Source organism: Symphalangus syndactylus, chromosome 21 (assembly GCF_028878055.3).
Source record: "Symphalangus syndactylus isolate Jambi chromosome 21, NHGRI_mSymSyn1-v2.1_pri, whole genome shotgun sequence".
In the NCBI taxonomy this organism is placed as follows: domain Eukaryota; kingdom Metazoa; phylum Chordata; class Mammalia; order Primates; family Hylobatidae; genus Symphalangus; species Symphalangus syndactylus.
The window spans coordinates 48,868,867-48,890,958 of NC_072443.2; the positions used below are offsets into that span (position 1 = coordinate 48,868,867).

General features: G+C 48.5%; 1 protein-coding gene across 3 annotated transcripts in view; it reads right to left on the minus strand.

Annotated features, from left to right (window-relative positions):
* HEG1 (heart development protein with EGF like domains 1) overlaps positions 1-18,628 on the minus strand; it is a 90,848-nt gene extending 72,220 nt beyond the window's left edge. For 2 of the 3 annotated variants that reach the window (XM_055259285.2, XM_055259283.2), the window contains exon 1: positions 18,088-18,627. In XM_055259285.2, coding sequence (XP_055115260.2) covers positions 18,088-18,403 — 316 coding nt within the window. In that variant the 5' untranslated portion in view covers positions 18,404-18,627. Of the gene's footprint in view, positions 1-18,087 lie in introns of all 3 variants that reach the window. The other variant, XM_055259284.2, reaches the window with a different exon arrangement.
* Positions 18,629-22,092: the final 3,464 nt, after the last annotated feature.

The window sequence follows — 22,092 nt, forward strand, 5'->3', positions numbered from 1 at the left end:
CACTTCTTCTCCTTAGTCAGCGGGCACCAGAGTCGCCTGCACTGGTGAGAAACTACTGCTTTCCGTGTCTCTAGAAATTCCATTCTTAATAAGAGAGGCAGTGGGGGAATGCACAGACTGTGGTTCAAGTCAGACCATGTAGGTTAGACTTCTGGCTCCACCTCTTTCATACCCTATGATCTTAAGTGAGATCCTTAATTTCTCCATGCCCCAGCTTGCCTTCTGTAAAATGAGGATATTAACAGTATCTCCCTCACTGGGTTGTTGTGAAAACCAATGGAATGTAGACATGTAAGAGCTTAGAAAGAGTACCTGGTACACAGTGAATGCTACATATGTCATAGCTATTAAATGGATTTCAGGCTGTCAACTTTTAAGAAATAGATTTGGGTGGATGACCTTGGCAGGCACTGCTAATCAAAGCTCAGTGTCCTAACCCCTCTTCAGGTCGTGGACCAGAGCCCATACCAGAACGGCCCCAGGCTCCCAAGCCCTCTTGGAAGCTATGCATCCACTCTGACCAAAGCACTGAGGCTAGACAAATGGCTGCAGGAACAGTTTGGGCCTCGCTGAATTCCACTCCACGACACCTCTCCTAGGAGGTATAGGGAGAGCTTAGGGCGCACAGGGTGAGACCCGGGACCACCTCCAGCACAGCAAGCTCTTGAAGTCACTGGCCTGGTACCCCAAAAGAACAATATCCCACTGTCCCCTACTGAACTCCGGGTACCCCTCTATCTCTCTTATTGCCTACTAACTCTTCCTTGGAAAGGGATTAATAAACCACACAGCTGGAGCAGGCAACACCCCCAGCCCACCCCTACTGCCACTGGAGGTCTTGTTTGACTGTGAACATCCAAGCGCTTTATACGATTCCAGGTGGCATCTCAGCGGGGACAATGGCTCAAATGCTAAAATATGTACTGAAGTCCAATGACTGATCCTTTCTGAAGCCCTGAGTTCATCAGGGCCACTATGGATGAATTCTGTTTAGGACATGGCTTCCTACTCAGCACCTGTGTACACCCTGAGTAGGAGAGTAATTTGGAATAAACCTGCCACATGGGGGGCGAGCTGTCAAAGAACCTGCTCTTATTCTTGGTGGAGAAGAGAAATGGCCCGGAGGAAAGGAGATGGGATACCTCAAGCTTCAGAGCCTGGGCCCAGTGAAGTCAGGAGGAAGGAGAAGAGGCTGTGCGCCCTCAGACATTCATGGGATGGGAGGGGGAACCCTGGAGGCTCAGTAGGCTGGTGCTGTGCACCTCACCCAGGCCAGCTTCGCAGATGGTCAGAGATGATCATTCCAACCCCATTCACACCAACCCTCCTCATATTAGAGATTCGACATCCCATTTCTCAGGTATCTTTTGAGCTGAAAATACCATCCTTCCCTCTGTACTTAGCCCCCTGTGCTGGGCCATAACTTTCCCTTGTACCATGAATGGAGATTAAATTAACAAGAGCGTTTTATTGCTTGCTTTGCCTGTTTTTTTTTTTTTCCTTCTAAAGGACAACTTCCACTTCTGTAGCGTCTTAATGTTCCAAAACATCTGTTTGTGAACCAGCATCATCAGGCATGCTAGCATAGCCCAAGAATAGGGTTTCCTAATTAGCAGCTGCTACAGAGTCAACTCTTTGCCACCCCCCACTCCCTGCCAGTGATTTGGGGCTTTTCAATTTGCATTGTTTCTGAGCAGTGGAGTGAGTAGGAGCATACAGGGAGTGTGCTGTGTTATCCAAAGAGGTAATTTCCTCCTGGAGGGTCCACCCCACCCCCACACCTCAGCATCAACCCCCGCAGCGAGCCAAATGACAAGTGCTGCCAGCTACAAGCTTCTGGGGCACACAGTTGAAGAACAAGCCCTTTATTTTCTTTTCCCTCCATTTGGATTCAGATTTCACTAACATCTATTTAGGGCTTACCACGTGCTAAACATTTTCACATGCATTATCTCATTAATACCCTGTCAAGCGGGTATTATTATCCTCATACGGCACACGGGGAAACTGAGGGTCAGAAAGATTAAGTGATTGTTCCAGGTCATGTACTCAATAGTAGTACAGACACAGTCTGAACCTAGGGCTCATTCCATAACACTCCAGCTTATTCCATGAGGCTTTAAGACACTGGCCAGAAGAGCAGAGCCAAAAAAAAAAAAAAGTCCCCCACAAAAAGCCGAACTGCAGCTTGAAACACAACTGTGCTGACCTTGTTTCTCTCTAAGAGGAATGAAATGGTGCCTATCACATGGGCTTTGGAATCAGACAGACTTGATTTGACAACAGCTGCACATTATTAGCTGGAAGACTGAGCAAGAGGACTTCTAGATCAGCTTCTAACTCAGAGAGGATTTTTATGCATAACGAAAAGAATAAGAAAGAGTGGAGCCATAATGAAGAATGAGCTTGAGGAACAAGAAAAGTCTGTTTTTGATATGTGACATTTGGGGTGATGTTACAACTTCCAAGGGAAAATGTCTGGCAGACAGTTAAAGATTCGGGACTGTTGATTAGGAGAAAGGACAGGATATGACATACGAAGGGAAAAACCAAGGATCAAGGACTGATTCCCGGGAAAACTTGAATGTAGAGACAGGAGAAGAGCCAGTGACAGAGACACAGATGACAAGGGAAGGATAGGATGAAATTAAAGGAAGGAGCCAGTGAAGAGGAAGGCAGTGAGACCAGCCCTGCAGAAAGTCCCTAGGCCTTTCTAGGGTGTCGCCTGGTAGAAGAAAGATGAAGGTCATATTGCTCAAAAGGGAGCGGTTCCAGAACGGTAAGACACTGATGCCCAGCTGTGGAATTGCCCGTTCCTGCCTCCCCGGTAGAGCATTCCTGGGATCCTCAATTTGGGGACTGGTGGACCACATTCAAATGAAAATATAACATTGTCTTAGATACCAGCAATGGATCCTTACACCTATAAGAGGGGGTTTCTTTATCATTTTAAAACATTTTCCTAAAATTTAATTGTTCATACAGGGAAGGGAGAAAACAGACTTTTTTTTTTTTTAAAGGACTTTTAGCACCCTCCTTTAAAATTCCCCTTTGAGTATGATGGACGGCCACAGACTGAAGAGGGGCAGAGCACTGTTCACAGGTCCTTTCCAGGAGAATGAATCTGTGCTTCTCTTCCCACAGATCAAATTAAGAAAAAAATTCCCATGCATTTTACAATCGACAAAGCACTTTTCGCAGGATAATATCATGGCCTAAATTATCCCTTTAGATTCTGACCCTCTGAGGGCAGGCAGGAGGGTAATTCTTGCCCTATTTTACAGAAGTGGAGACTGAGGCTCAGTACAGAAGTCAGCTGCCCAGGTTAACCCAGAAAATAGGTGGCAGAGCAAAGACTAGAGCCCAGCTCCTTCATTCCAGTGTCTTTCCTAACTGACCACTTTCAAATGAAAACCAGTGAAGATTGAGCAGAGAGAAGCTCTTGCTAAACTGATTTCTGGCATGTGGCAAGCTCTACTGACTAGCATCCATACTGCTTTACATCCTTCATTCTGGCCAAAGTTACCTGGATTGTCTCTGGTGCCCCCATCCCTCTCCAAAGGTGACCACTACCCTTAGGGACCACAGCAACCAACTAACCTGACCTTCACAGGACTGAGGTCCAAGAGGGATAGTAACAGTTTCAAATCTGCAAAACACCAATGAGTAGCATTTATAAATTCAAAAAATATTTACTTTCATACCCATTAGGAAGGCTATTATCAAAAAAGAAGAATGGAAAAGAAATGCTGGCGAGGATATGGAGAACTCAGAACACTCCCGCAGTGCTGGTGCGAATGTAAGATGGTGCAGTCACTGTGGAAAACAGTATGGTGGTTCCTCAAAACCTGAAGAGTTATGAGTTCATCCAGCAATCCCACTTTTGGGTCTATATCCAAAAGAACTGAAAGCAGGAACTCAAACAGACACTTATGCACCCATTTTCATAGCAGCATTATTCACAACAGCTAAAAGATGAAAGCAATCCAGCTGTCTATCAGTAGATGAAAGGATAAACAAAATGTGGTATATATGTACAATGGGATATTATTCAGCCTTCAAAATGAGGGAAATTCTAACTAACACATGCTACGACATGGGTAAACCCTAAAAACATGATGGTTAGTGAAATAAGCCAGCCACAAAAGGACAAATATTACATGATTCCACTTTCATGAGGTATCAAGAATAGGCAAAATCACAGAGACAGAAAGCGGAATAAAGGTTATCAGGGGCTGGAAGCAGGGAGGAACAGGAAGTTATTATTTAATGAGTTTCTATTTGGGATGATGAAAAATGTCAGTAAACAGATGGTGACGATGATTGCAACAACATTGTGATTGTACTCAATGCCACTGAACTGTATACTTAAAAATGGTTAAAATGGTAAATTTTATGTTGCGCATATTTTACTACAATAAGAAATGTATATATTTAATAGGCCAAGTGCAGTGGCTCATGCCTGTAAACCCAGCAATTTGGGAGGCCGAAGTGCGTGGATCACTTGAGGTTAGGAGTTTGAGACCAGCCTGGCCAACATGGCAAAACCCTGTCTGTACTAAAAATACAAAAATTAGCCGGGCATGATGGCACGCGTCTGTAATCTCAGCTACTCAGGAGGCTGAGGTACAAGAATCGCTGGAACCTGGGAGGCGGAGGTTTCAGTGAGCCGAGATCATGCCACTGCACTCCAGCCTGGGTGACAGAGCAAGACTCTGTCTCAAAAAAAAAACAAAAAGTATGTATTTACTGAGCACCAACCATAAGCAAGACACTGTGAGGGTTACAAGGATGAATCAGGTATAGAATCTACCTCAAGGAGTTCCAGGAGAGCTGGACCATGTTAATAAGTCCCTGTGATGCTTCTGGGGTGTGAGAAGGGGCCCCCCAGGGGTAGAGACTGAGACTGTGCCTGGGAGTTTGGAAGGGGCAAGGCTAGGACTAGAAACTCATCCTCCCTTCCACGGCTGCCAGTCCCAGTCCCCTTCAACTAGCAGGGGCCCTTCCCCTGCAGGCCCTCTTTGCCTCATACCTTCCCCCAAGGGTCCTCTGGATGAGGGGGATTTCAGGCTGGTGGCCAGCAGCGGGATATTTCTGGGACATGCAAGAACCTTGGGGGCCTGTGGGAAGGTGGCTGCGGCCTCTCCAGAAAAGCAGCCGCCCACTCAGCGAGGCCACTCTGGGCTGTGTTTTGAAATGCTGCTGCGGATGTAATGATTTTGGGCGGAGGACGTTTAGAAGCCAAATGAGTTTGTGCGAACAAAAGACTAAGCCCTCGATCTGGACTGTCCAGGGCTCTCGGGGAGTTTCGTTTCCTTCCTTGTTCTTGCCCTGAAAGAAGCAGCCCTAAGAAAAATCAAGCATGTTGGAAAGTGCTGGACTTGAGATTTGATGATCAGATTTTTAAAACGCTTCCCCTGCAAGTGCTCTAGCAATGAAGAAAGCAAAATCTATCTCCCCTCCCTGTGAGGGGTGGGATGTTGTTGAGCTGAGCATTCTCTCCGGGTGACAGACGTCTGCTGGACTGAACCCAGACCCAGGGGAGGCCTGGCCTGGAGCTCCCAAGTCAGGGTCAGCCTTCCAGAAATAGAACTGGCTCTGAGGTGGCCTCGGGCATGGAGGAGGGATGCAGCCTATCCCAGCAGGAGTGAAAGATGAAGGACCTTGGAGTGACCTCAAGCTCTTTGCTTTAAAAAGAATTCTATAGGTTGTTTTTTTTTTTTTCAAGGCCTTGAGGAAAAGTCCTAGGGTCAAAGGTCAGAAGATTCCCAGTTGGCTAAATAAGTGAACAAAAAGGCTTTCTGCAGGGAGGAAAGGGGGTCTACCTTGTTTCTGGGGGCACCTTCCTTGCTGCCTCCATTTTCTTTGCCCCTCTCATCCTTTGACAAATAAACATCCAGCACAGTGGCTGAAGAGGAGGCTCTTCGGTAAAGGGGGAGTTTCCAGAAAGAAGTTGAAGCCGGTAGCTCCCAGTCCCCTCTGGACGCGAAGGCCAAGGGTGCCAGCGGGGTGGTGCGGGCCTCCGGGTCTCCTGTGTTGTCACCGTCACATTCGATCACACCCAGAGAGGAAGCTGGGTGGCAGGGCTCCACCAAAGGAGGCCTGCCAGGTTAGCGAAACAATAAAAAGGCAAGGAAAAACATCCTGGTTCCGAGGAGGAAGAGGGGGGAGAGGCGGGCGCAGGAGGGGCGGGAGGAAACGGGCCTGCTCCCGGGGGTGTGCGCACTGGGCAGCCCGGCCCGGGCCCGGGCCCCGGTGTCCACACAGCTGGCGGCGGACTTTCAGAAGCTCTGCAGTTAATTTACTCGACAGACCTCTGTGAAGCGGCCCAGGACTCTGAGGAAATCATAGAAACATCATTTGTCTGGAGCGTTGACGACTGCTAGAAAATGGAGCCGTGGAGTGATGTTTCAGCACGAAGGGCTCTGAGGCCTGCGCTGGCTGATGGGAGGGAGCTCCAGGGCCTCTGAGGGGAGAAGCTAAAATCTAGTTAAGAGAGAAATGTAAAGTCTGCTAATGCGTTTTGTAAATCAAGATTGGGAAACCTGACATTCTATTCAAATATAACCAGTATTTTAAAAAATCAGTTGTATACCATAGCCAGTTAAGAAAGATAAAACAGAGAAAGAGGAAGAAAGGAAGGGGGCTGAAAAGAGAAATAAGACAAAAAGAAATAAAGTTACGGAATTTTTTCAAAAGACATACCAGGGCAGGACAATAATAATGATTATTATGGTTATATTGCAGCCAAAACATAGGTAGCATCCACTCCATGCCAGCCACTGTGCTCAGCATTTCACGTAGACTGTCTCAATCCATCCTCACGACAGCCTTATGAGGTCCTCCCGTTATTATCCCTGCTTTTCTGATAAGGAAACTGAGGTGTAGTGAGATTAAGTAATTTGTCCAAGGTTACACAGCAAATAGTAAAACTGGATCCAAACCCAGGTCCGTCTGACTGCAATGAAAATCCAGTTTAAAAAAATACAGAAATAGAGAAAGAATGAAATAAGAAAGAGCAAAACTAAGACTGAGAGCTCCAGAGAAAGGCTAACATGTACTGAAAGCAAAAGCCAGAAAGGACAGAGCTAGGCTTCCTCCTTGTGGGCTTCAGGGATGTCTCACTAAGAACGCTGGGATCCAAACTGCAATTTCCTGACACAAACAGGGATAGGACATCTTGATGTCCTATGTAACTCACTGTCCAAATGGAATTCAGCGCTCTGATACGATTTAGAAGAAAGGGAGGAAGCAAGGCTGGGAGGAAGGGAGAGAGAGGAGTCCATGCTGATTTCATGCAAGTAAGAAAAGGTGGCAAGAGACGAAGATGATGGTTTGAGTGCATTATTGGGAGATTAGTGGGACCATTAGCAAGCAAAGGGAGGTCAGGTTTTGGAGGAGGAAGAGATAACGTGTTTGCGTTTATAACTGTTACCTGTTGGTTTAAAGTGAAGCTCACTAAACCTGTGTGAATGCTGGCAGATGGCTGAAGGCACAGAACTGGATTGTAGTTGGAAGCACTCACTCAGAGAAAACAGGGGAAGCCACACTGTGTTTTCTTTCCAAGCCTTTGTCCCGCAGTTCTCTCTACCTAGACTGTCCTACTTCTTTCCCCTTGGCCTCCTGGCAAAATCAGCTCAGAGATCACCCCTTCCAAGAAGTATTCCCCAGAAACAACTCTCTCCCTCTGGACTATTTTATCTTGTTACACAATTCTAGCTTATTCTCTCGCAATCCTAGGTCTCTTATGAGAGACTGTGGCTCATAGCAGGTGCTCTGTAAATATTCACTGAACTGAGGGGGAGGCAGAAGGTCAAGGGTAGAGCCGTGAAGGACATCCCACCTGGTGGGAGGCAGAAGAGGTGGCAAAGCGTTAGCCATGGCAATCACAGACGGATGACAGGACAGAGACGAACAACTGAAAAGGCTATTGAGATTTCCCAGAAACGTTCTCCCTTTCTCCAACTCCTCTCCAATTTTCCACTCATCCTTCCACATCTACCTCTTCCTGATGCCTGACTCTCTTAGAGACATAACGCCTGATGTGTTCCTGGGAAGCATTCATGACTAACGCGTACACAGCACACGCATGTTTGCAAAGCGTGTCCATGTGGATCAGTTCCATTCATCCTTCCAACAACACTGAAGTCGACAAAACAGTTATCGTCTCCATTTTACAGATACGGAAGCAGGTACAGAAGTTAAATGACTTTCCCAAGGTCATAGCCAGTTCACTATATCACAACTAAAACATTGCTCTGTCCAGTAAGTGCTTTCACAGTCATAATTATATTTGCTCCTCCTCAAAAATCTTGTTAGAAGCAGGAAAGTCTTTATTATCCTCATTTTTAATATGAGGAAATTAAGGCCTAGGGACATTAGGCAGCTATCCAATGCCACAGAGGCAGAAAACAGAAGGGGTTAAGCACAGGTCCTCCAACCCCCGCCAGAGCTCCACGCATCTCTCCCCAACTCTAACAGCAGCTGCAGCCAGTAGCACTCCATTACCATAAAGCATGACTGTACTAGAAATAATTCCTAACAAACCACAAGAATTCCCCTACCCAAGTGAGTATGGTCCTCTTCAAAGAGGTCCCAATAAGACAATACTTATTCCATCAATACTGTTATTGCTCACACACACATACACACACACACATATATATATATTTTTTAATTATACAGATGAGGTCTCACTATGTTGCCTAGGGTGGTCTTGAATGCCTGGCCTCAAGCAATTCTCCTGCCTCAGCTCCCAAAGTGCTGGGTTTACAAGTGTGAGCCACTGTGCCCGACCCAATTGGCTAGTTTTCAATAGAGCCTGCAGAATATTATTCTCTTGAGTTTCCTGAATAATGATACATTTCCATCCCTTGATAATGATGTTGGATTATTTTGGAAACACAAAACTTCAAAGACGATCTGATGAAAGATGCAGTAGATGGAGATCCGCAACCCCATTTTCAATCCAGGAGGTTTGCTGCAAGAAACACCAGGGAGTTGCTCATGTGGCTCACACACACTCTGAAGGTGGCTCTCAACTCCTTCAAACACTTGTGAAGCATGTATTGATAACCCCCAAAGGTTCTGATTTGAAGAATACTCATTGACCACAGAGGTCCAAGTGTGACTGATTTTCAAAGGCTTCTTATTTTGTGGTCACACCTGGCATACTGCTTTTATTCAATCCTGATAGCTTTCTATGTGTTCATCTGGTCTCCTCAGATGACCTTAGGTGAGGGCTGTTGCACTTGGTTTTTCTGACTTCAAATCATGCAAGTTGGCTCTTTCCTCTCCATGTTTAAGGCTAAGAAGCAAGAGAGAGTTCTAGGGATACCAAGGGGTGAGGTTGGCAGGGGTCCAACAAGGGGAAGACCAGGTAACAGAGGTCTTTGAAACATGGACTTGAACCCTAGGCAGGGAGCTTGCCTGCTGTCCAGTAAAATGCCTGGAAGGCAAGGTGCGGTGAGGGGATTGCTGTCAACACCATGACCAGTGTAAATGGGCACTGGTTTCAGTAGCATCACCGTTGCTAGCATTTCTAGAGCTCTCTTGCCCAGGCATCAAGCCGTCTGCTTTAGAGGTGTTATACTGCACTTCTCCATTCCGAGCAGGCCTCTTTCTATTAATAGCCCATTTGAGCCGGGCGCGGTGGCTCACGCTTGTAATCCCAGCACTTTGGGAGGCCGAGGTGGGCGGATCACGAGGTCAGGAGATCGAGACCACGGTGAAACCCCGTCTCTACTAAAAATAAAAAAAATTAGCCGGGCGTGGTGGCGGGCGCCTGTAGTCCCAGCTACTCGGAGAGGCTGAGGCAGGAGAATGGCATGAACCCGGGAGGCGGAGCTTGCAGTGAGCCGAGACTGCGCCACTGCACTCCAGCCTGGGCGACAGAGTGAGACTCCGTCTCAAAAAAAAAAAAAAAAAAAAATAGCCCATTTGACAGATGACAAACTGACCGCACAGAGAGGCTAAATAACCTACCACAGTCCTATAGCTGGCAAGTGGCACTGCTAGGGTTTGAACTGAGACTGTCTGACCCTTCCAAGTCGGGACCTCTGTGGCCTGTGACTGCAACACCAGCAGAGCTCTCGTCCACACCCTGGCAAAAGATGATCCCTGAAAAAGTCTCACCACATGGCCATAATAAAGGTCCTGGTGGCCAGGGAGGCGGCAGGAGTGAAACCCGTCCCCAAGTTAAAACTGTTTCCATCTCCTATCACCCAGAAAAGGAAAATGGAGTGGTTTTCAATTCTAGCCCAACATATGATAATCACTAGTCACAGCCCTGCACGAGGAACATCCCCCCAGATGACAAGCAGGCGTCTCTCTCCTGACTCTTGCTACTCCTTCCTCCAATTTGATTCTTCAGTTCCAAGGTGGAACTGCAGGGCCACCTGAAGAGCTTGACCTTGGCCTCTGCCCTCTTCTTGTCACTTTTCTTCCTCCCCCATCTTCATTTCCCAGCCTATCAGAGACATTAAGAAGAAACTTGTCAACTTATCAAATCCATTTCTTTGCCTTCAGCACCTTCTCTGCACAGATAGATGGGGGCTCCTGTTATTCAGGGTCTTCAGTGAGGTCAGATCCTCCCTCGAGTTCCCCGAGACATCCCAGGAATTGGGAATGCAGTCTTGCCTGCCTGCCATGCCATCTGACCTGTAAGCTTTTCTCAAAAACATTTACATGACACAAAAGCTAGAATGAAGTTCAAGTACCTCAGAGCTAAAATATTAAGCAAAAGGAAACTGTCCATTTTTAATAGCCTCTGTAGACTTTGCAGATGGTCTTTCCAGCTCCTTAAGGACCTTGCAACCACAGCCCCATACCATGTGGTGGTGCAGACCCTGCTGCAGGACCCTCCACAGCACCTAGAGGAAAATCGACCTCCTTACCATGGTTCTCACGGCCCTGGGTGACCCAGACACCCTGGCCTTCCTTCTTGCCAATCCTGCGACAAGGCAAGCTGGGTCCTGCCTTAGATCATCTGCCCTGGCTGCTCCCCCTGCCTGGAAGGCTCTTGCTGCTATAGGCAGGGGGACGCCATGTGCCAAGTCTCCAAGACAGGAATGAGTTTGGCATGTATTAACAACTGTCTGGTGTAAGTGGGGAGCAGAGCAAGCGAGGGTGAGAGAGGTGGCCAGTCAGATCCTGCAGGCCTCATATTCCAACTTAGGGGGTCTGGATTTTATTCTAAGTACAATGCAAAGCTCTTTGAGGGTATTAAGCCTCCGAGTAAGGTGACCTGAGTTACATTTTAAGAAGATCACTCTGGCTTCTGTGAGTACAGATTAGAGAGAGAGCATAAGTGGATGCAGACAACAGAAAAGAGCAGTGGGGAGGAGAGCAGATTCACCATGTATTCTGGAAACAGAATCAGCTGGAGTTGCCAAAAAAGAATCACGGTAGTGGGTGAGGAAAGGAGAGGAATGGAGGGTGACTTCTAGGCTTCTAGCTTAAGGAACTAGGTGCATGCTGTTGCTAACTCCCGACATGAGAAGAGGCAGGAGTTGACACAGGGTGAGGGGATGAGAATCAAGGATTCTGATTCTCTCTGATTTTCCTCTTTTATTTCACCATCAAACTTTGCCACAGACAGGCCTTCCACGCCTATCATACGGTAGGCAGGCTTCTTCCTGCACTTTTAGGAGTCCCGCTAAACAGCTCAGAATGGAGGCCAGTGGCCTTTCCCCAGACCTCATTCTCCCCAGTCTCCCTCTGCCTTTTAACTTGAATAGTTTCCAGGTGAGAGGACAAGTCAAGGTAGAAAGCAGAAATGTGTTAACTTATATGGACCTTCACAGACCTCCACATATGATGCATAAACCATGCTACATTCAGATTATCTGCCAATCCACAGCCAACCTGCAAGCCACCCCCACCTCTCATTGCGCCCTCATGCCGGGCTGGCATCCCTTCCTCCCCACCATCCACACTGGATGTTCTCCACCTGACTGGAGCTGATTTCCTCTTCCTCTGTGGCTTTAACTACTGCCCCTCAGGGCTGAATCTGGCCCTGGCCTCCCTCTAGTTCAGTTCCACATTCTCAACCATCCACAGAATACTTCCCAAGGGGACATGCAGTCTTTACACCGAAAGGCTGAAACTGAAGGAGCCCCTTTAACAGCAAAGAGCTCCTCTCCATTCTGTCCCATCATCCCCGTGGCTAGGCAGTCTAGTACTCCAGCCTTACTCTTTTAAGTGGCCCTTGCATCTCTCCCTTTCAATTTCCACTACCTCCACTCTAACCCATGCTCTGTCCTCAGTCTTTCCTCCCAACACATCAATACGATGCCCACCAGCGTTCCAGTGTCTCTTAAACAACTATGGGGCTGTAGTGAAGACAGATATGTATGTGGTGCATCTATGAGGCCCCAGCTCCAAGCAGAAATGAACAAGCTAATTATGCTTTCCCTGTTCAGAAGCCATCAGGGGCTCCTTGGTGTGGATGGGATGAAAACAAACACCTTAATAGGCCTCTAAAGCCCTCCACAATCAGGTCTAATCCTCCTTTCCAGTCTTGTCTTCAATGACTAGTTGATTTGGGAGCCTAACTAGCCTCTTCAAGTCCTTTTCTCCAGCCTTACTGGCTGTTGATCACCTCCATTTTGAAAAGTCTTGGGCTTTTCAATATTTGGGATTTTGCGGATGCCATTCATCCACCACCTTTTTTTTTTCTTTTTTTTTTAGATGAAATCTCACTTTGTCTCACTTTGTTGCCCAAGCTAGAGTGCAGTGGTACATTCTCGGCTAACTGCAACCTCCGGCTCCCAGGTTCAAGCGATTCTCATGCCTCAGCCTCCTGAGTAGCTGGGATTACAGGCACATGCCACCATGCCCAGCTAATTTTTGTATTTTGAGTAGAGACAGGGTTTCACCATGTTGGCCAGGCTGGTCTCGAACTCCTGACCTCAAGTGATCCACCCGCCTTGGCCTCCTAAAGTGCTGGGATTACAGGTGTGAGCCATCGTGCCCAGCCCATCCTCCACCTCTCTGTCTATCCACATCCCAGTCAACTTTCAAAATTAAATCAACTCCCCTCTTTCCCACTGAAGTCTCCCTGGACTATCCAGCCCCCAGTGGTCTCCACGTCTGCATGCAGCAGCCCATCTCCACCCTCACCATTCCTTTGGTCAGTATGATCTCCTGTGGCATTTCTTCAGCTGTGAATCACTCATGCATTGTTATTTTGCTTTTTACAATCTTGATGTGTGTGCTCCAACAAGACTGAATGTTCCCTGGGGGAACATCACCTGGCACGGCTCTTCCACATAGCAAGGCTTCTGTAAATATATCTTGATTTACAAATCAGTCCAATGTGACACCGACAGAGACATCTGCCACACTCCAACAAAAGAAGAGTGAAAAAGAGGATAGAAACGTCTTTGTTTCTGTCTATGCCCGATGAATGGTGAGTGGGTAGAAGAGAGCATAGACGTTCAAATGAAAGCAATTTGACAGCATCTGCATGGAGTACCATCTCACCTCACCTCCTACTAGGCAGACATTCATAACAACTGCCTCACAATGTCAGCCACTGCTCCACGTTCCCAGGAGAGGGCCCATTAAGAAAGTCACCAATTCATTTCAGCTTGGCTTATAATTAATGCAGCAACCTCTGGCATCAATAACCTATGGATTGGCATATGAGTAGGGCATAATTTACAATCTCTATATAAAATGTCATTTTAAAGACTTGTGGTCTTGTTTCAGGCAATTTCAAACAAACTTTTAAAAAAATTTTTACTCAATAGGTGTCCTCATTGCCACTGCCATCTCCTCATATTTTCCCCACGCCAATGCTGGCCCCTAATCTCCACAAAAAAGCAAGAGCAAGGAATGGAGGGAGGGAGGAAGAAGAATGATGAGCAGGAGAGGATCTTAGAGATCTAGGACAACTGGCACCCCATTTTACAGATGAGAAAACTGAGACCTCCTGATATTGTGGGACAAGCACATGGATTTGGTCAAAATCTATTTAAATCCTGCTGCCTCCATTTACAGTGTGATCTAACCTCTCCCGGCTACTGTTTCCAGAACTGTAAAACACAAATAACATCCCTCATGGGCTTGTTTTGAGGGTTAAATGAACAAGGAGTGTGAAGGCACCGACCACACATAGGTGCTCAAAGGCCAGGGAGTCAAAAGTCAGACCCCAAAACTAGTTTCCTTCCTTGTTGCCTCCCCAGGATTCTTGGAAGGGAGCATTTATGGCAGCTGAAACCTCCCATTCATACAAAAAGGACACTGGAGACAGAGGGAAGCCACTGAAGAAGGCAGTAAGCGGCTAACAAAACCACAACTGCCATCTGTTCTTTGCTTTCTTTCTGAGTGTCTCTGGACAAGGACAAGTTAACTTCAGGAACACTGTTTTCAGCCAGCTAGGCAGGGCTACTGGAAGGCAGGAGGGATCACCAGGAAGGCACAGGCTCCTTCCCCAGCCTCCAGGACAAGGATGCAGAAACTGCCCAGCTGGGCAGCAAATACCTTTCAGTCTCCCTCAGTCCACACCATTCGGGTCTCTGGCAAAACATAACAGTTCAGCATGTGCACACAGGCTGAGGAAAGCAATAAAAGGGTTCTTGCAAGGTAAAAAGGATGTGGCTTTTAAACACTCATGCACCACGGAGAGTCCCTTGCCCCCTCCCGCCTCCCCCCTTCTATTTGGGACACCCTCCATCAAAGCAAACAGGCTTCTCAGGAATCCCCACTACCACCACCCCCAAGCCTCCGCCAGGAGTGAGGCAGCTGCCTTCTGGAGGAAAGCCACTCTCCCTTCCCTGAGGGGCTGCCTCTTGCCTGCTGCACCTTGTAATGGTTCTCCCAGCAGCCAAGCTAAATGACGAAGTTGGCCCACAAAGTTAGAGCAATTCAGGCGACAGCTATTTAACAGCTCAGAAGGGGCTCAGCTCAAAGCGCTTCCTTTCCTCTAGGGAGCTGCATTTTTCTAAGATTATTATTTCTCGGGCCGGCTGCTCAGCTACTCGGCGTCATTTCCCCTTTGGGTGGGAAAGTTCTTTCCTTCTGCATTGATTTTCATTATGATTTAAGCCTTCTCTCCCTCTCATCTGCAGATCTCACAATGAAAGCATAGCATATGGGTCACAAAATTAAGGCATATAAACTTTGCATTCAGCTTAGAACTGTGGCTCAGACGTCCTGAGTGGTAGAAAAACACACGCAGAAAAAGAAAACCTCTAGGTCTCAGCATCTTATCACCACTGGCTGAAACACCAGCAATAAACATCAGCTGAACAGCCAGCAGGGTGACGGGTGGGCGCTAAAGCTTAACAATGGCTATATAAACAGGGAGCTGCTCTCCAGGGACTTACAGTCTAATACAGGCAAACAATCCACATAATGGAATGCAAACGCGGTTACTCAGCAATGAGAAGTTGAACTCTGCCAGGAAGAGAAGAGCTGGAAATGGCCCACAGGGAAGAAAAGGACATCTGTGGCCCTTGCTGCTGACATCAGTGTATTTGGAAGTCCCAGGGGCCAGGCCCTGACTACCAGCATCCCCATGGCACGAAAGGCCTGCAGGCAGCTTCCCCAACAACCAAATGGAGCACGTTACTCGTGAGACTCAGGGCTTGTTAGTGGCAGTAGCGTGGTGCCTCCCCAAACACAAAAATGCTGAGGGAGAGCCGGGATGACCATCTGTCAGGGGTGCTGGAGGGGCAGACATTTGCATGGGACACAGTGTGGACTAGACAACCTGTGGAGGCCCTCTCAGCATTGAGACCTTGCTGCCTTGTGAAATGAGTGATAGCATCTAGTGATACATGAGGACCAATCCAAAAGGCCCCCAATCCTGGTTATCGGAAAACTCAGACTCACTGAAATCACTCAACACTGGTTTCCTTATGTGTTTCTTCTTTTTTACCCCTAAATGACACTGTTTGAGCCACTATCAGAAGAACAAGCACAGGTCATGCCTAGATCCTTGGCCATATGAGTAGCTTCTAGCAGCTTCAACAGGTGTTCATTTCATCTCTTCTAATCGCACCTTTCTAACATCTCTTCAGAGATTGGGCCTTTGAGCCACTGAAGGGGAGGCACTCCTTGGGTGGTGTCTGTGGGGCACCAGGAGAGCCTACTTAGGTAAGAGAAGGTGTGCACTATTCCAACTACTCTCTCGCTGCTTTCTGGGACTCTCACATGTATTCCTTCCAGTACCTCATATACCTGAAGCCTCCACCACTCACCTCTGCAAAGGAATCAAACTGGGAAAGCCACAAAACCAAGACCAGCAGTGTTACCTGCCACACCTGTGAGGGATGTTTGGGTCCCATAAGGCCCCAATTCTTACCAGCTGAGTCCTCTAAGCTAGCAGCCTCCACTGTCCCTATCTCTCTGTAATACCTGTAATCCCTACCTCTCTCTGGAGATCCCACCCCTAAGAGAAGGAAAGAGACTCATTTGCCTGCCCCATCCAGCCAGCGCCCCTGCAAGTCAGTGTCCCTCCCACCTATCCCCTAACAACAAGATGGGGGCCATTCAGCTAAGACAGCCTGACTACTACCCAGAGAAATATGCCTTCGGCTTTTGGATGTCTCCTCTGAAATGTTCTCAATTCTCTGCAGTTTATCTTCTGTTTAGAAAAACTCCAAAATACTACACAGTGTTCCTCAGTTACTTTTCCAGTTGGAGAAAGTCGGGAAATATGTTGTTTTATGTTCTTGATTCCTTCCCGTGGAAGTTAGCAAAACAGCGTATGCTGTAAGTAATCTAAAGTCAGAGTCACTCCGGGATGTGTCTCCTACAAGTCTTCAGAAGCTTATCTCTCCTCTCCCTTTTCTTACTGTTCCTCGGGTTCTCAATCTTATGCCAGTGATTTAAAAATTCACAAAATAAGGCATTTTGCGATAATGGGAATACTGTTGAATATGAAATTGAGTTTTTACAGGAGAACTTGATTTTTAAAAATCCAAACTTTTTCTTATTTAACTCTAAGAAGCAACTCTAGCTTGGAGGAAGCAAGCTAATTCACGTGCCAGAAAGTCTGCATGATATGAGAAACTTAAACGAATTGTCAATTACGCAGACAAAAAACTCAACTTTCAGGGAAACTCCAAATCAATGTCCAATGTTGCAAGCAACCCAGCTTATTTGAATAGCCCGGACAGAGCATATGCCCTGTGTCACTCACAGGAAGGCAAAGGCTAACACCACCACGTTGCTGACTTTGTTCAAAGCACTTTCCATTTATTTTTACTTTCATTTTGTCACATCATCACTAGGAGGCTAGAAGGAACAGGGATCATCACTTCCATTTCACAGATGGAGAAAGTGAGCTCAAAGAGACACCATTCCCAAGGTCATAATGGTATTATGGTTAGAATTCCACTCAGTATGTGGCATATTTTTCCAGATCATAAGAAAGAACTGGACACAAAGGTGGCAGGGAGAAGAGGTCAGTTCCTTCTCTCTGCGTGGGACAGGCGGTGGCTACCACGGAGCAACAGTTCACTGGGAAAGGAAAGGGGAGGGAAGAGGCTCGGGGATGGTCCTGTATCAGCCTGCGCCTTGCAGGGGTTCAACCATGCAACCCCAACCAAGTTCCTTTGCTTTTAAGTCGAACCAGTAGAGCGTTTTGTTTCAAACTACGTACATCCTTTGTCCTTTACAATATCCCGTCCTAGAACCCCTTAAAAATCAGTTATTTAGATGAGAAAGTCAAGCCCTGTACCTGGAGAGGCCAGTTCTGTATAGCGGAAAAAATGAAACTGGGGACCGGCTGGCCAGTTATCGGAGGTGGGAGAGATGCTTTGGGGTCTTTTTCCCTTTCCTTTCCTTTCCATTTTTTTTTTAAAGTGGGGTGGAAGAGATACAGGGTACCCCATAGGAAATAAGTTTTCTTCCAAAGGGTTGGGGGAGAACGGGATGGTCACACCCCTCAGTCCAGCCAACTGCGAAAGCGTCCCTCCCTACCCGCCGACCCTCAGGGTCCCGCAAACGCCGGGCAAGGAGCCCCCACCCTGGGTCGCGCGGCGCGGAGGGGCCTACGGCTGGGGATGCAGCCCGGGGCGCGCCCACGCCCCCAGCCCAGGCTGGCCAGGCGCCAGGTTCCCGGCTCTCACTCACCCGCGCTCCCGCCTCTGGGGGCCCGGCCGGAGGGTCCCCGCTCTGTTGCGGCGCCCGGCTCAGGGGCCCTGTAGCTGGGGCCGGGGGTCGCGGGCCCGCGGCGCTCCCGTGGCGGCGTGGGCGGCGGCTCGCGCTCCGGGCGGCGCTCCAGCTGCAGCTCCAGCCCCGCTCCCGCGACGGGCGCCAGGTTCAGCGCGCGGCGAGCCGGGGAAGGCGGCGGGTCCCGCGTCCCGGGGGCCGCCGGCGGCAGCAGCAGCAGCGGCAGCAACAGCAGCAGGAGCTGCGGCGGCCACCGCGAGGCGCGCGGCGAGGCCATGGTGACGGCGCCCGCCCGCGCTCACATGCCCGGCGCGCGGGGCGAGGGCAGCGGGCAGCGGGCAGCGGGCGGCGGGGCCGCGCGGGGCCGGGGAAGTGAGCGGAGTGAGGCTGCTAGCGCGCTCCCCGCCTCAAAAGTTGTCGGGAGCCGCGGGAGGGCGGCCGGGGGCCGGGCTGGCTGGGCGGAGGCGGCCCGCGGCGCCGCTACATGCTAATTAGCCCGGGCGGGTCGCTGGCTGGCGGGCGGCTCCTCCTCAGTTGACATCACCGGCCCCGCGCGGCGGGCCCGGGGGCGGGGAGAGGGCAGGAAGGGGGCTGGGGCCCGGCGCCTGGAAAGCGGCCCGGCCCGGGACAGCGGGATGAGGTCAGCGGAGCCACGGTGCTGCAACTTTTGTCACACACATGCTCCGCATAGAGTCTTCTGAATCGGGCACCACTTTCCCAACTCCTTAAACGCACGAGAAGTAGGTGAAAAGCAGGTCCTGGGTAATGTGATTAGCACCAGACTAGATTATCCCAAGTGCTTTGATAGGAGAGAGAAAGGGAACGGTCCCCTGGTACCCAGCCCGCGCTGTCACCGCCCTTACTGATTTGAAGTGTCCCCACTCCCACCCCCACCTCCCCTTCTCCAGGCCCCAGGGCTGGTGATGAGCTCGTGTTTGCCAAACCTAACACTTCACCCTCTGGCCAACGCGAGAATCCGAGTATCCCCCCACGCCCTCTCAAGCCTGGATGCCGGCCGTTCCCATCCGACCACTGCCTTTGGCTCACACCAGAGTTCTGCAGAGATGTCACCGCGAGGACACCCAAACAGGCTGCAGGGAAAAGAAAACTGTGAATTCAGGCAGGCTAGGGCAAACTCATCATCAGGAAAAGAACTGCAGATCGCAAATTAAACCAAATGATGCCCAGAGATCACAGAATTTTAAATAGAAACCTATGGGGAAAGATTCAAAGATTTCATGTAAACAAATTTTCTTGGTAAATAAAGTTCCATTTGTTTCCATAACCTCTCCCTCCCCAGTAAATGAATAATAAAATGTCTAAAGTTTAGGACTGTATGCCTCCTCATTAAGTGCAGAAAGAGGGGCTCAAATGGGAAGATATCTTGCTCAAGATTCTGAAGGTAGACCCGAAAACGAAATGATTGATCTGTGAATGACCATGTGATATTATTAATTCTGGTCTCCTAATTCAGAGTTTGCAATAATTCGCAAACGGAAACAAATAGTATTGCAACAGAATCAAATGTTGCAGCTCCTTGGGGATCTTGCCAGTTCTGTTGGGGGCCCCTGTCTGACAACCAAATGCTCGTGAAAATATGAGTATGCACCTCACTTTCAGGCCTGGCTCTCCATCCCATTTCTCTGCTCTTCTCTGTTTCTCTGTCTTCAGATCTCCATGACCCATCTCCAGGAGAATGAGATGGTAGTGTCCAGGGCAGCTGCAGATGGGCCTAGGCCCACTTTCTGGTGACTCAGTACAAGTGAGTCATTTGGCAAAAAACATAAAGGAGGCTGTGTATAAACAAACTCACCTTAAATGGGGGAATGAAGAGTAAAGATTTGGTTTTATTTTGTTTTGTTTTTAAACAAATCAGCTTTCCAGGGCTCTAACAGAACTTCCAGGTCTCTCCAAGAAAGTGTCAAACAGTAATCCCCCTGAAACTGACTTGGTTTGCTCCCATGGCCTGAGCTCAACTTCTCTGGATGCTGCTCTCACATTAACAGGCAGGACTGCACAGCTGCCCAGACCCAGCCAGACAAGCCCCAACAGACTAGGACTGTGCTCAGAGGTTCTGGTCACTGCCACTTCCTCCCCTCCAAGGAGACCATGTCACATAGTACTGGTTGCACTCCCAGGCAAGCAGAAAGGTTTAAGGGTAGAATGGCCCTTACAGGCTTCTAGTGTGGATTCAGGGATCCTATGAGATAATCTGCCTTCTCTACTAAGACCCAAGGAGTAAACATGTACCTACCACCTCCCACCAATCCTCTCCCACCCTCAATCCCACCCCAGTTTAGGTACCACAGGCTTATCTCTCTCTAATCTTCTCTCTGCCTTCTAAGAGAAATGACTGAGTTCAGGGTAACTGCCAGCTAGAAAGGGCTTAACCAGAAGATTAGGAGAGGGACACACAGGGAGAACTTGGAAAGATTGATAAAGCTGTAGATGGATTTCAGCTCTTTTTCTTCTCCTCCTAAGGCAGAACCACCATAAAGTGGATTCATAATGTGAATTCTTGTTCCTTTAACAGCCTTAGACACTAATGTTCAGCTCAATAGGCTGTGTGAAGAAGCTGTCCCATTGAGCTGAACATCAGTGTCTAAGGCTGTTAAAGGAACAAGAATCCACATTATGAATCCACTTTATGGTGGTTCTGCCATACTTTAGTATAGCTTCCAAAGTTGCTCTGGGAATTGGCATCCCAGTCAGCCAGAGGTGAAAAGAACATGGTGGTGTGAGCAGAGGAGGTTTCTGTGGGCCCGGTCTGGAAGCGCCTCATCTCCTCTTACATTCCACTGGAGAGAGCATGGTCACATGGCTCACCCAACTGCACAGGAGGCTGGGAAATGTAGTGTAACCACAGAGGCAAAGAAAGGGAGAAGGGATTTGGGTAGACTGCTAACAATCTCTGCCCTACCTCTAGATATTGGTAGGGCAGGGAAGGAAAGGGAGAGTAAAAAGATTCATCTTTTGGTCTCAGTTTCCTTCTTTATGAGGGTGTTGAATCAAATGATCTCTCAAGGCCCACCTAATCTAACATTCAGTGGTGTGAAGGGGCCATGAAATGTCCTTCCACACCAAAGTGAACAAACTGTGCAGGTTCCTACCACAGCAGACCTGCAGCTTGAGGAGGCCTCCTCTGCTGATTGGTCTGACTGGTAGACTTGACAGAGAGGACCCTGGGTTCTCTCTAAGTTCTGTTCCAAAGCTATTCTCATTCTTTGGCCAAGGTGATCTCTATTGATCTGTCTCCTTAGCTGCCCAGTGGGGAGAAAAATCATTTCCCTCTGCTGCCTCTTGGGGTTGGCCTGAGGATATGATGAGATCACTGGCCAGAAGGCACCAGGAACTCTTCTGACTAAAGTGCTCTGCACGATGCCCTTATTGTAGCCAGGGCCTTTTATAACACTGCATTCTAACCTGGCCCCATGGTGGGCCCAGTTCCTGACGATGGTGCCTGTGCAGGATTTGTGGTCACGCAAGTTGGCATTGCCATGGCTGGGATGCAGTGGCAGATGCACAGCAGTAATATCCTAGGGACACTCAGGACTCTGGTGACTATGGGTCCCTGAGGGCTGACAGATCAGTTAATAGACACCTGGATTGAGCTTCACTTAGGGACAGGTAGGTTGGGCCCACGGATCACTGTCTCCACTGGGGCATCTGGCCGGCTTCTCTGTTATCTGCTCATCACCCTATTAAACCCTGAGTCTGTTTACTCATCCTCTCATCTGCTTGTCCCCTCCCACTCTCAATCTACAAGGTGCTTTCTGGGATGCTCTGTGCTTTATTCATCTTTATATCCTCAAAATCCAACCTAAGACTTTCTTTTATTTAGTCATTCAACAAATATTTACTGAGTGACTACACTGTGCCTGGCACTGTGCTGAGTGCTGGGCAAGTCTGTGACATCGTAGAGCTTAAGGGTTTGGAGGAGATAGATAGACAGTAATTAAGAGTATA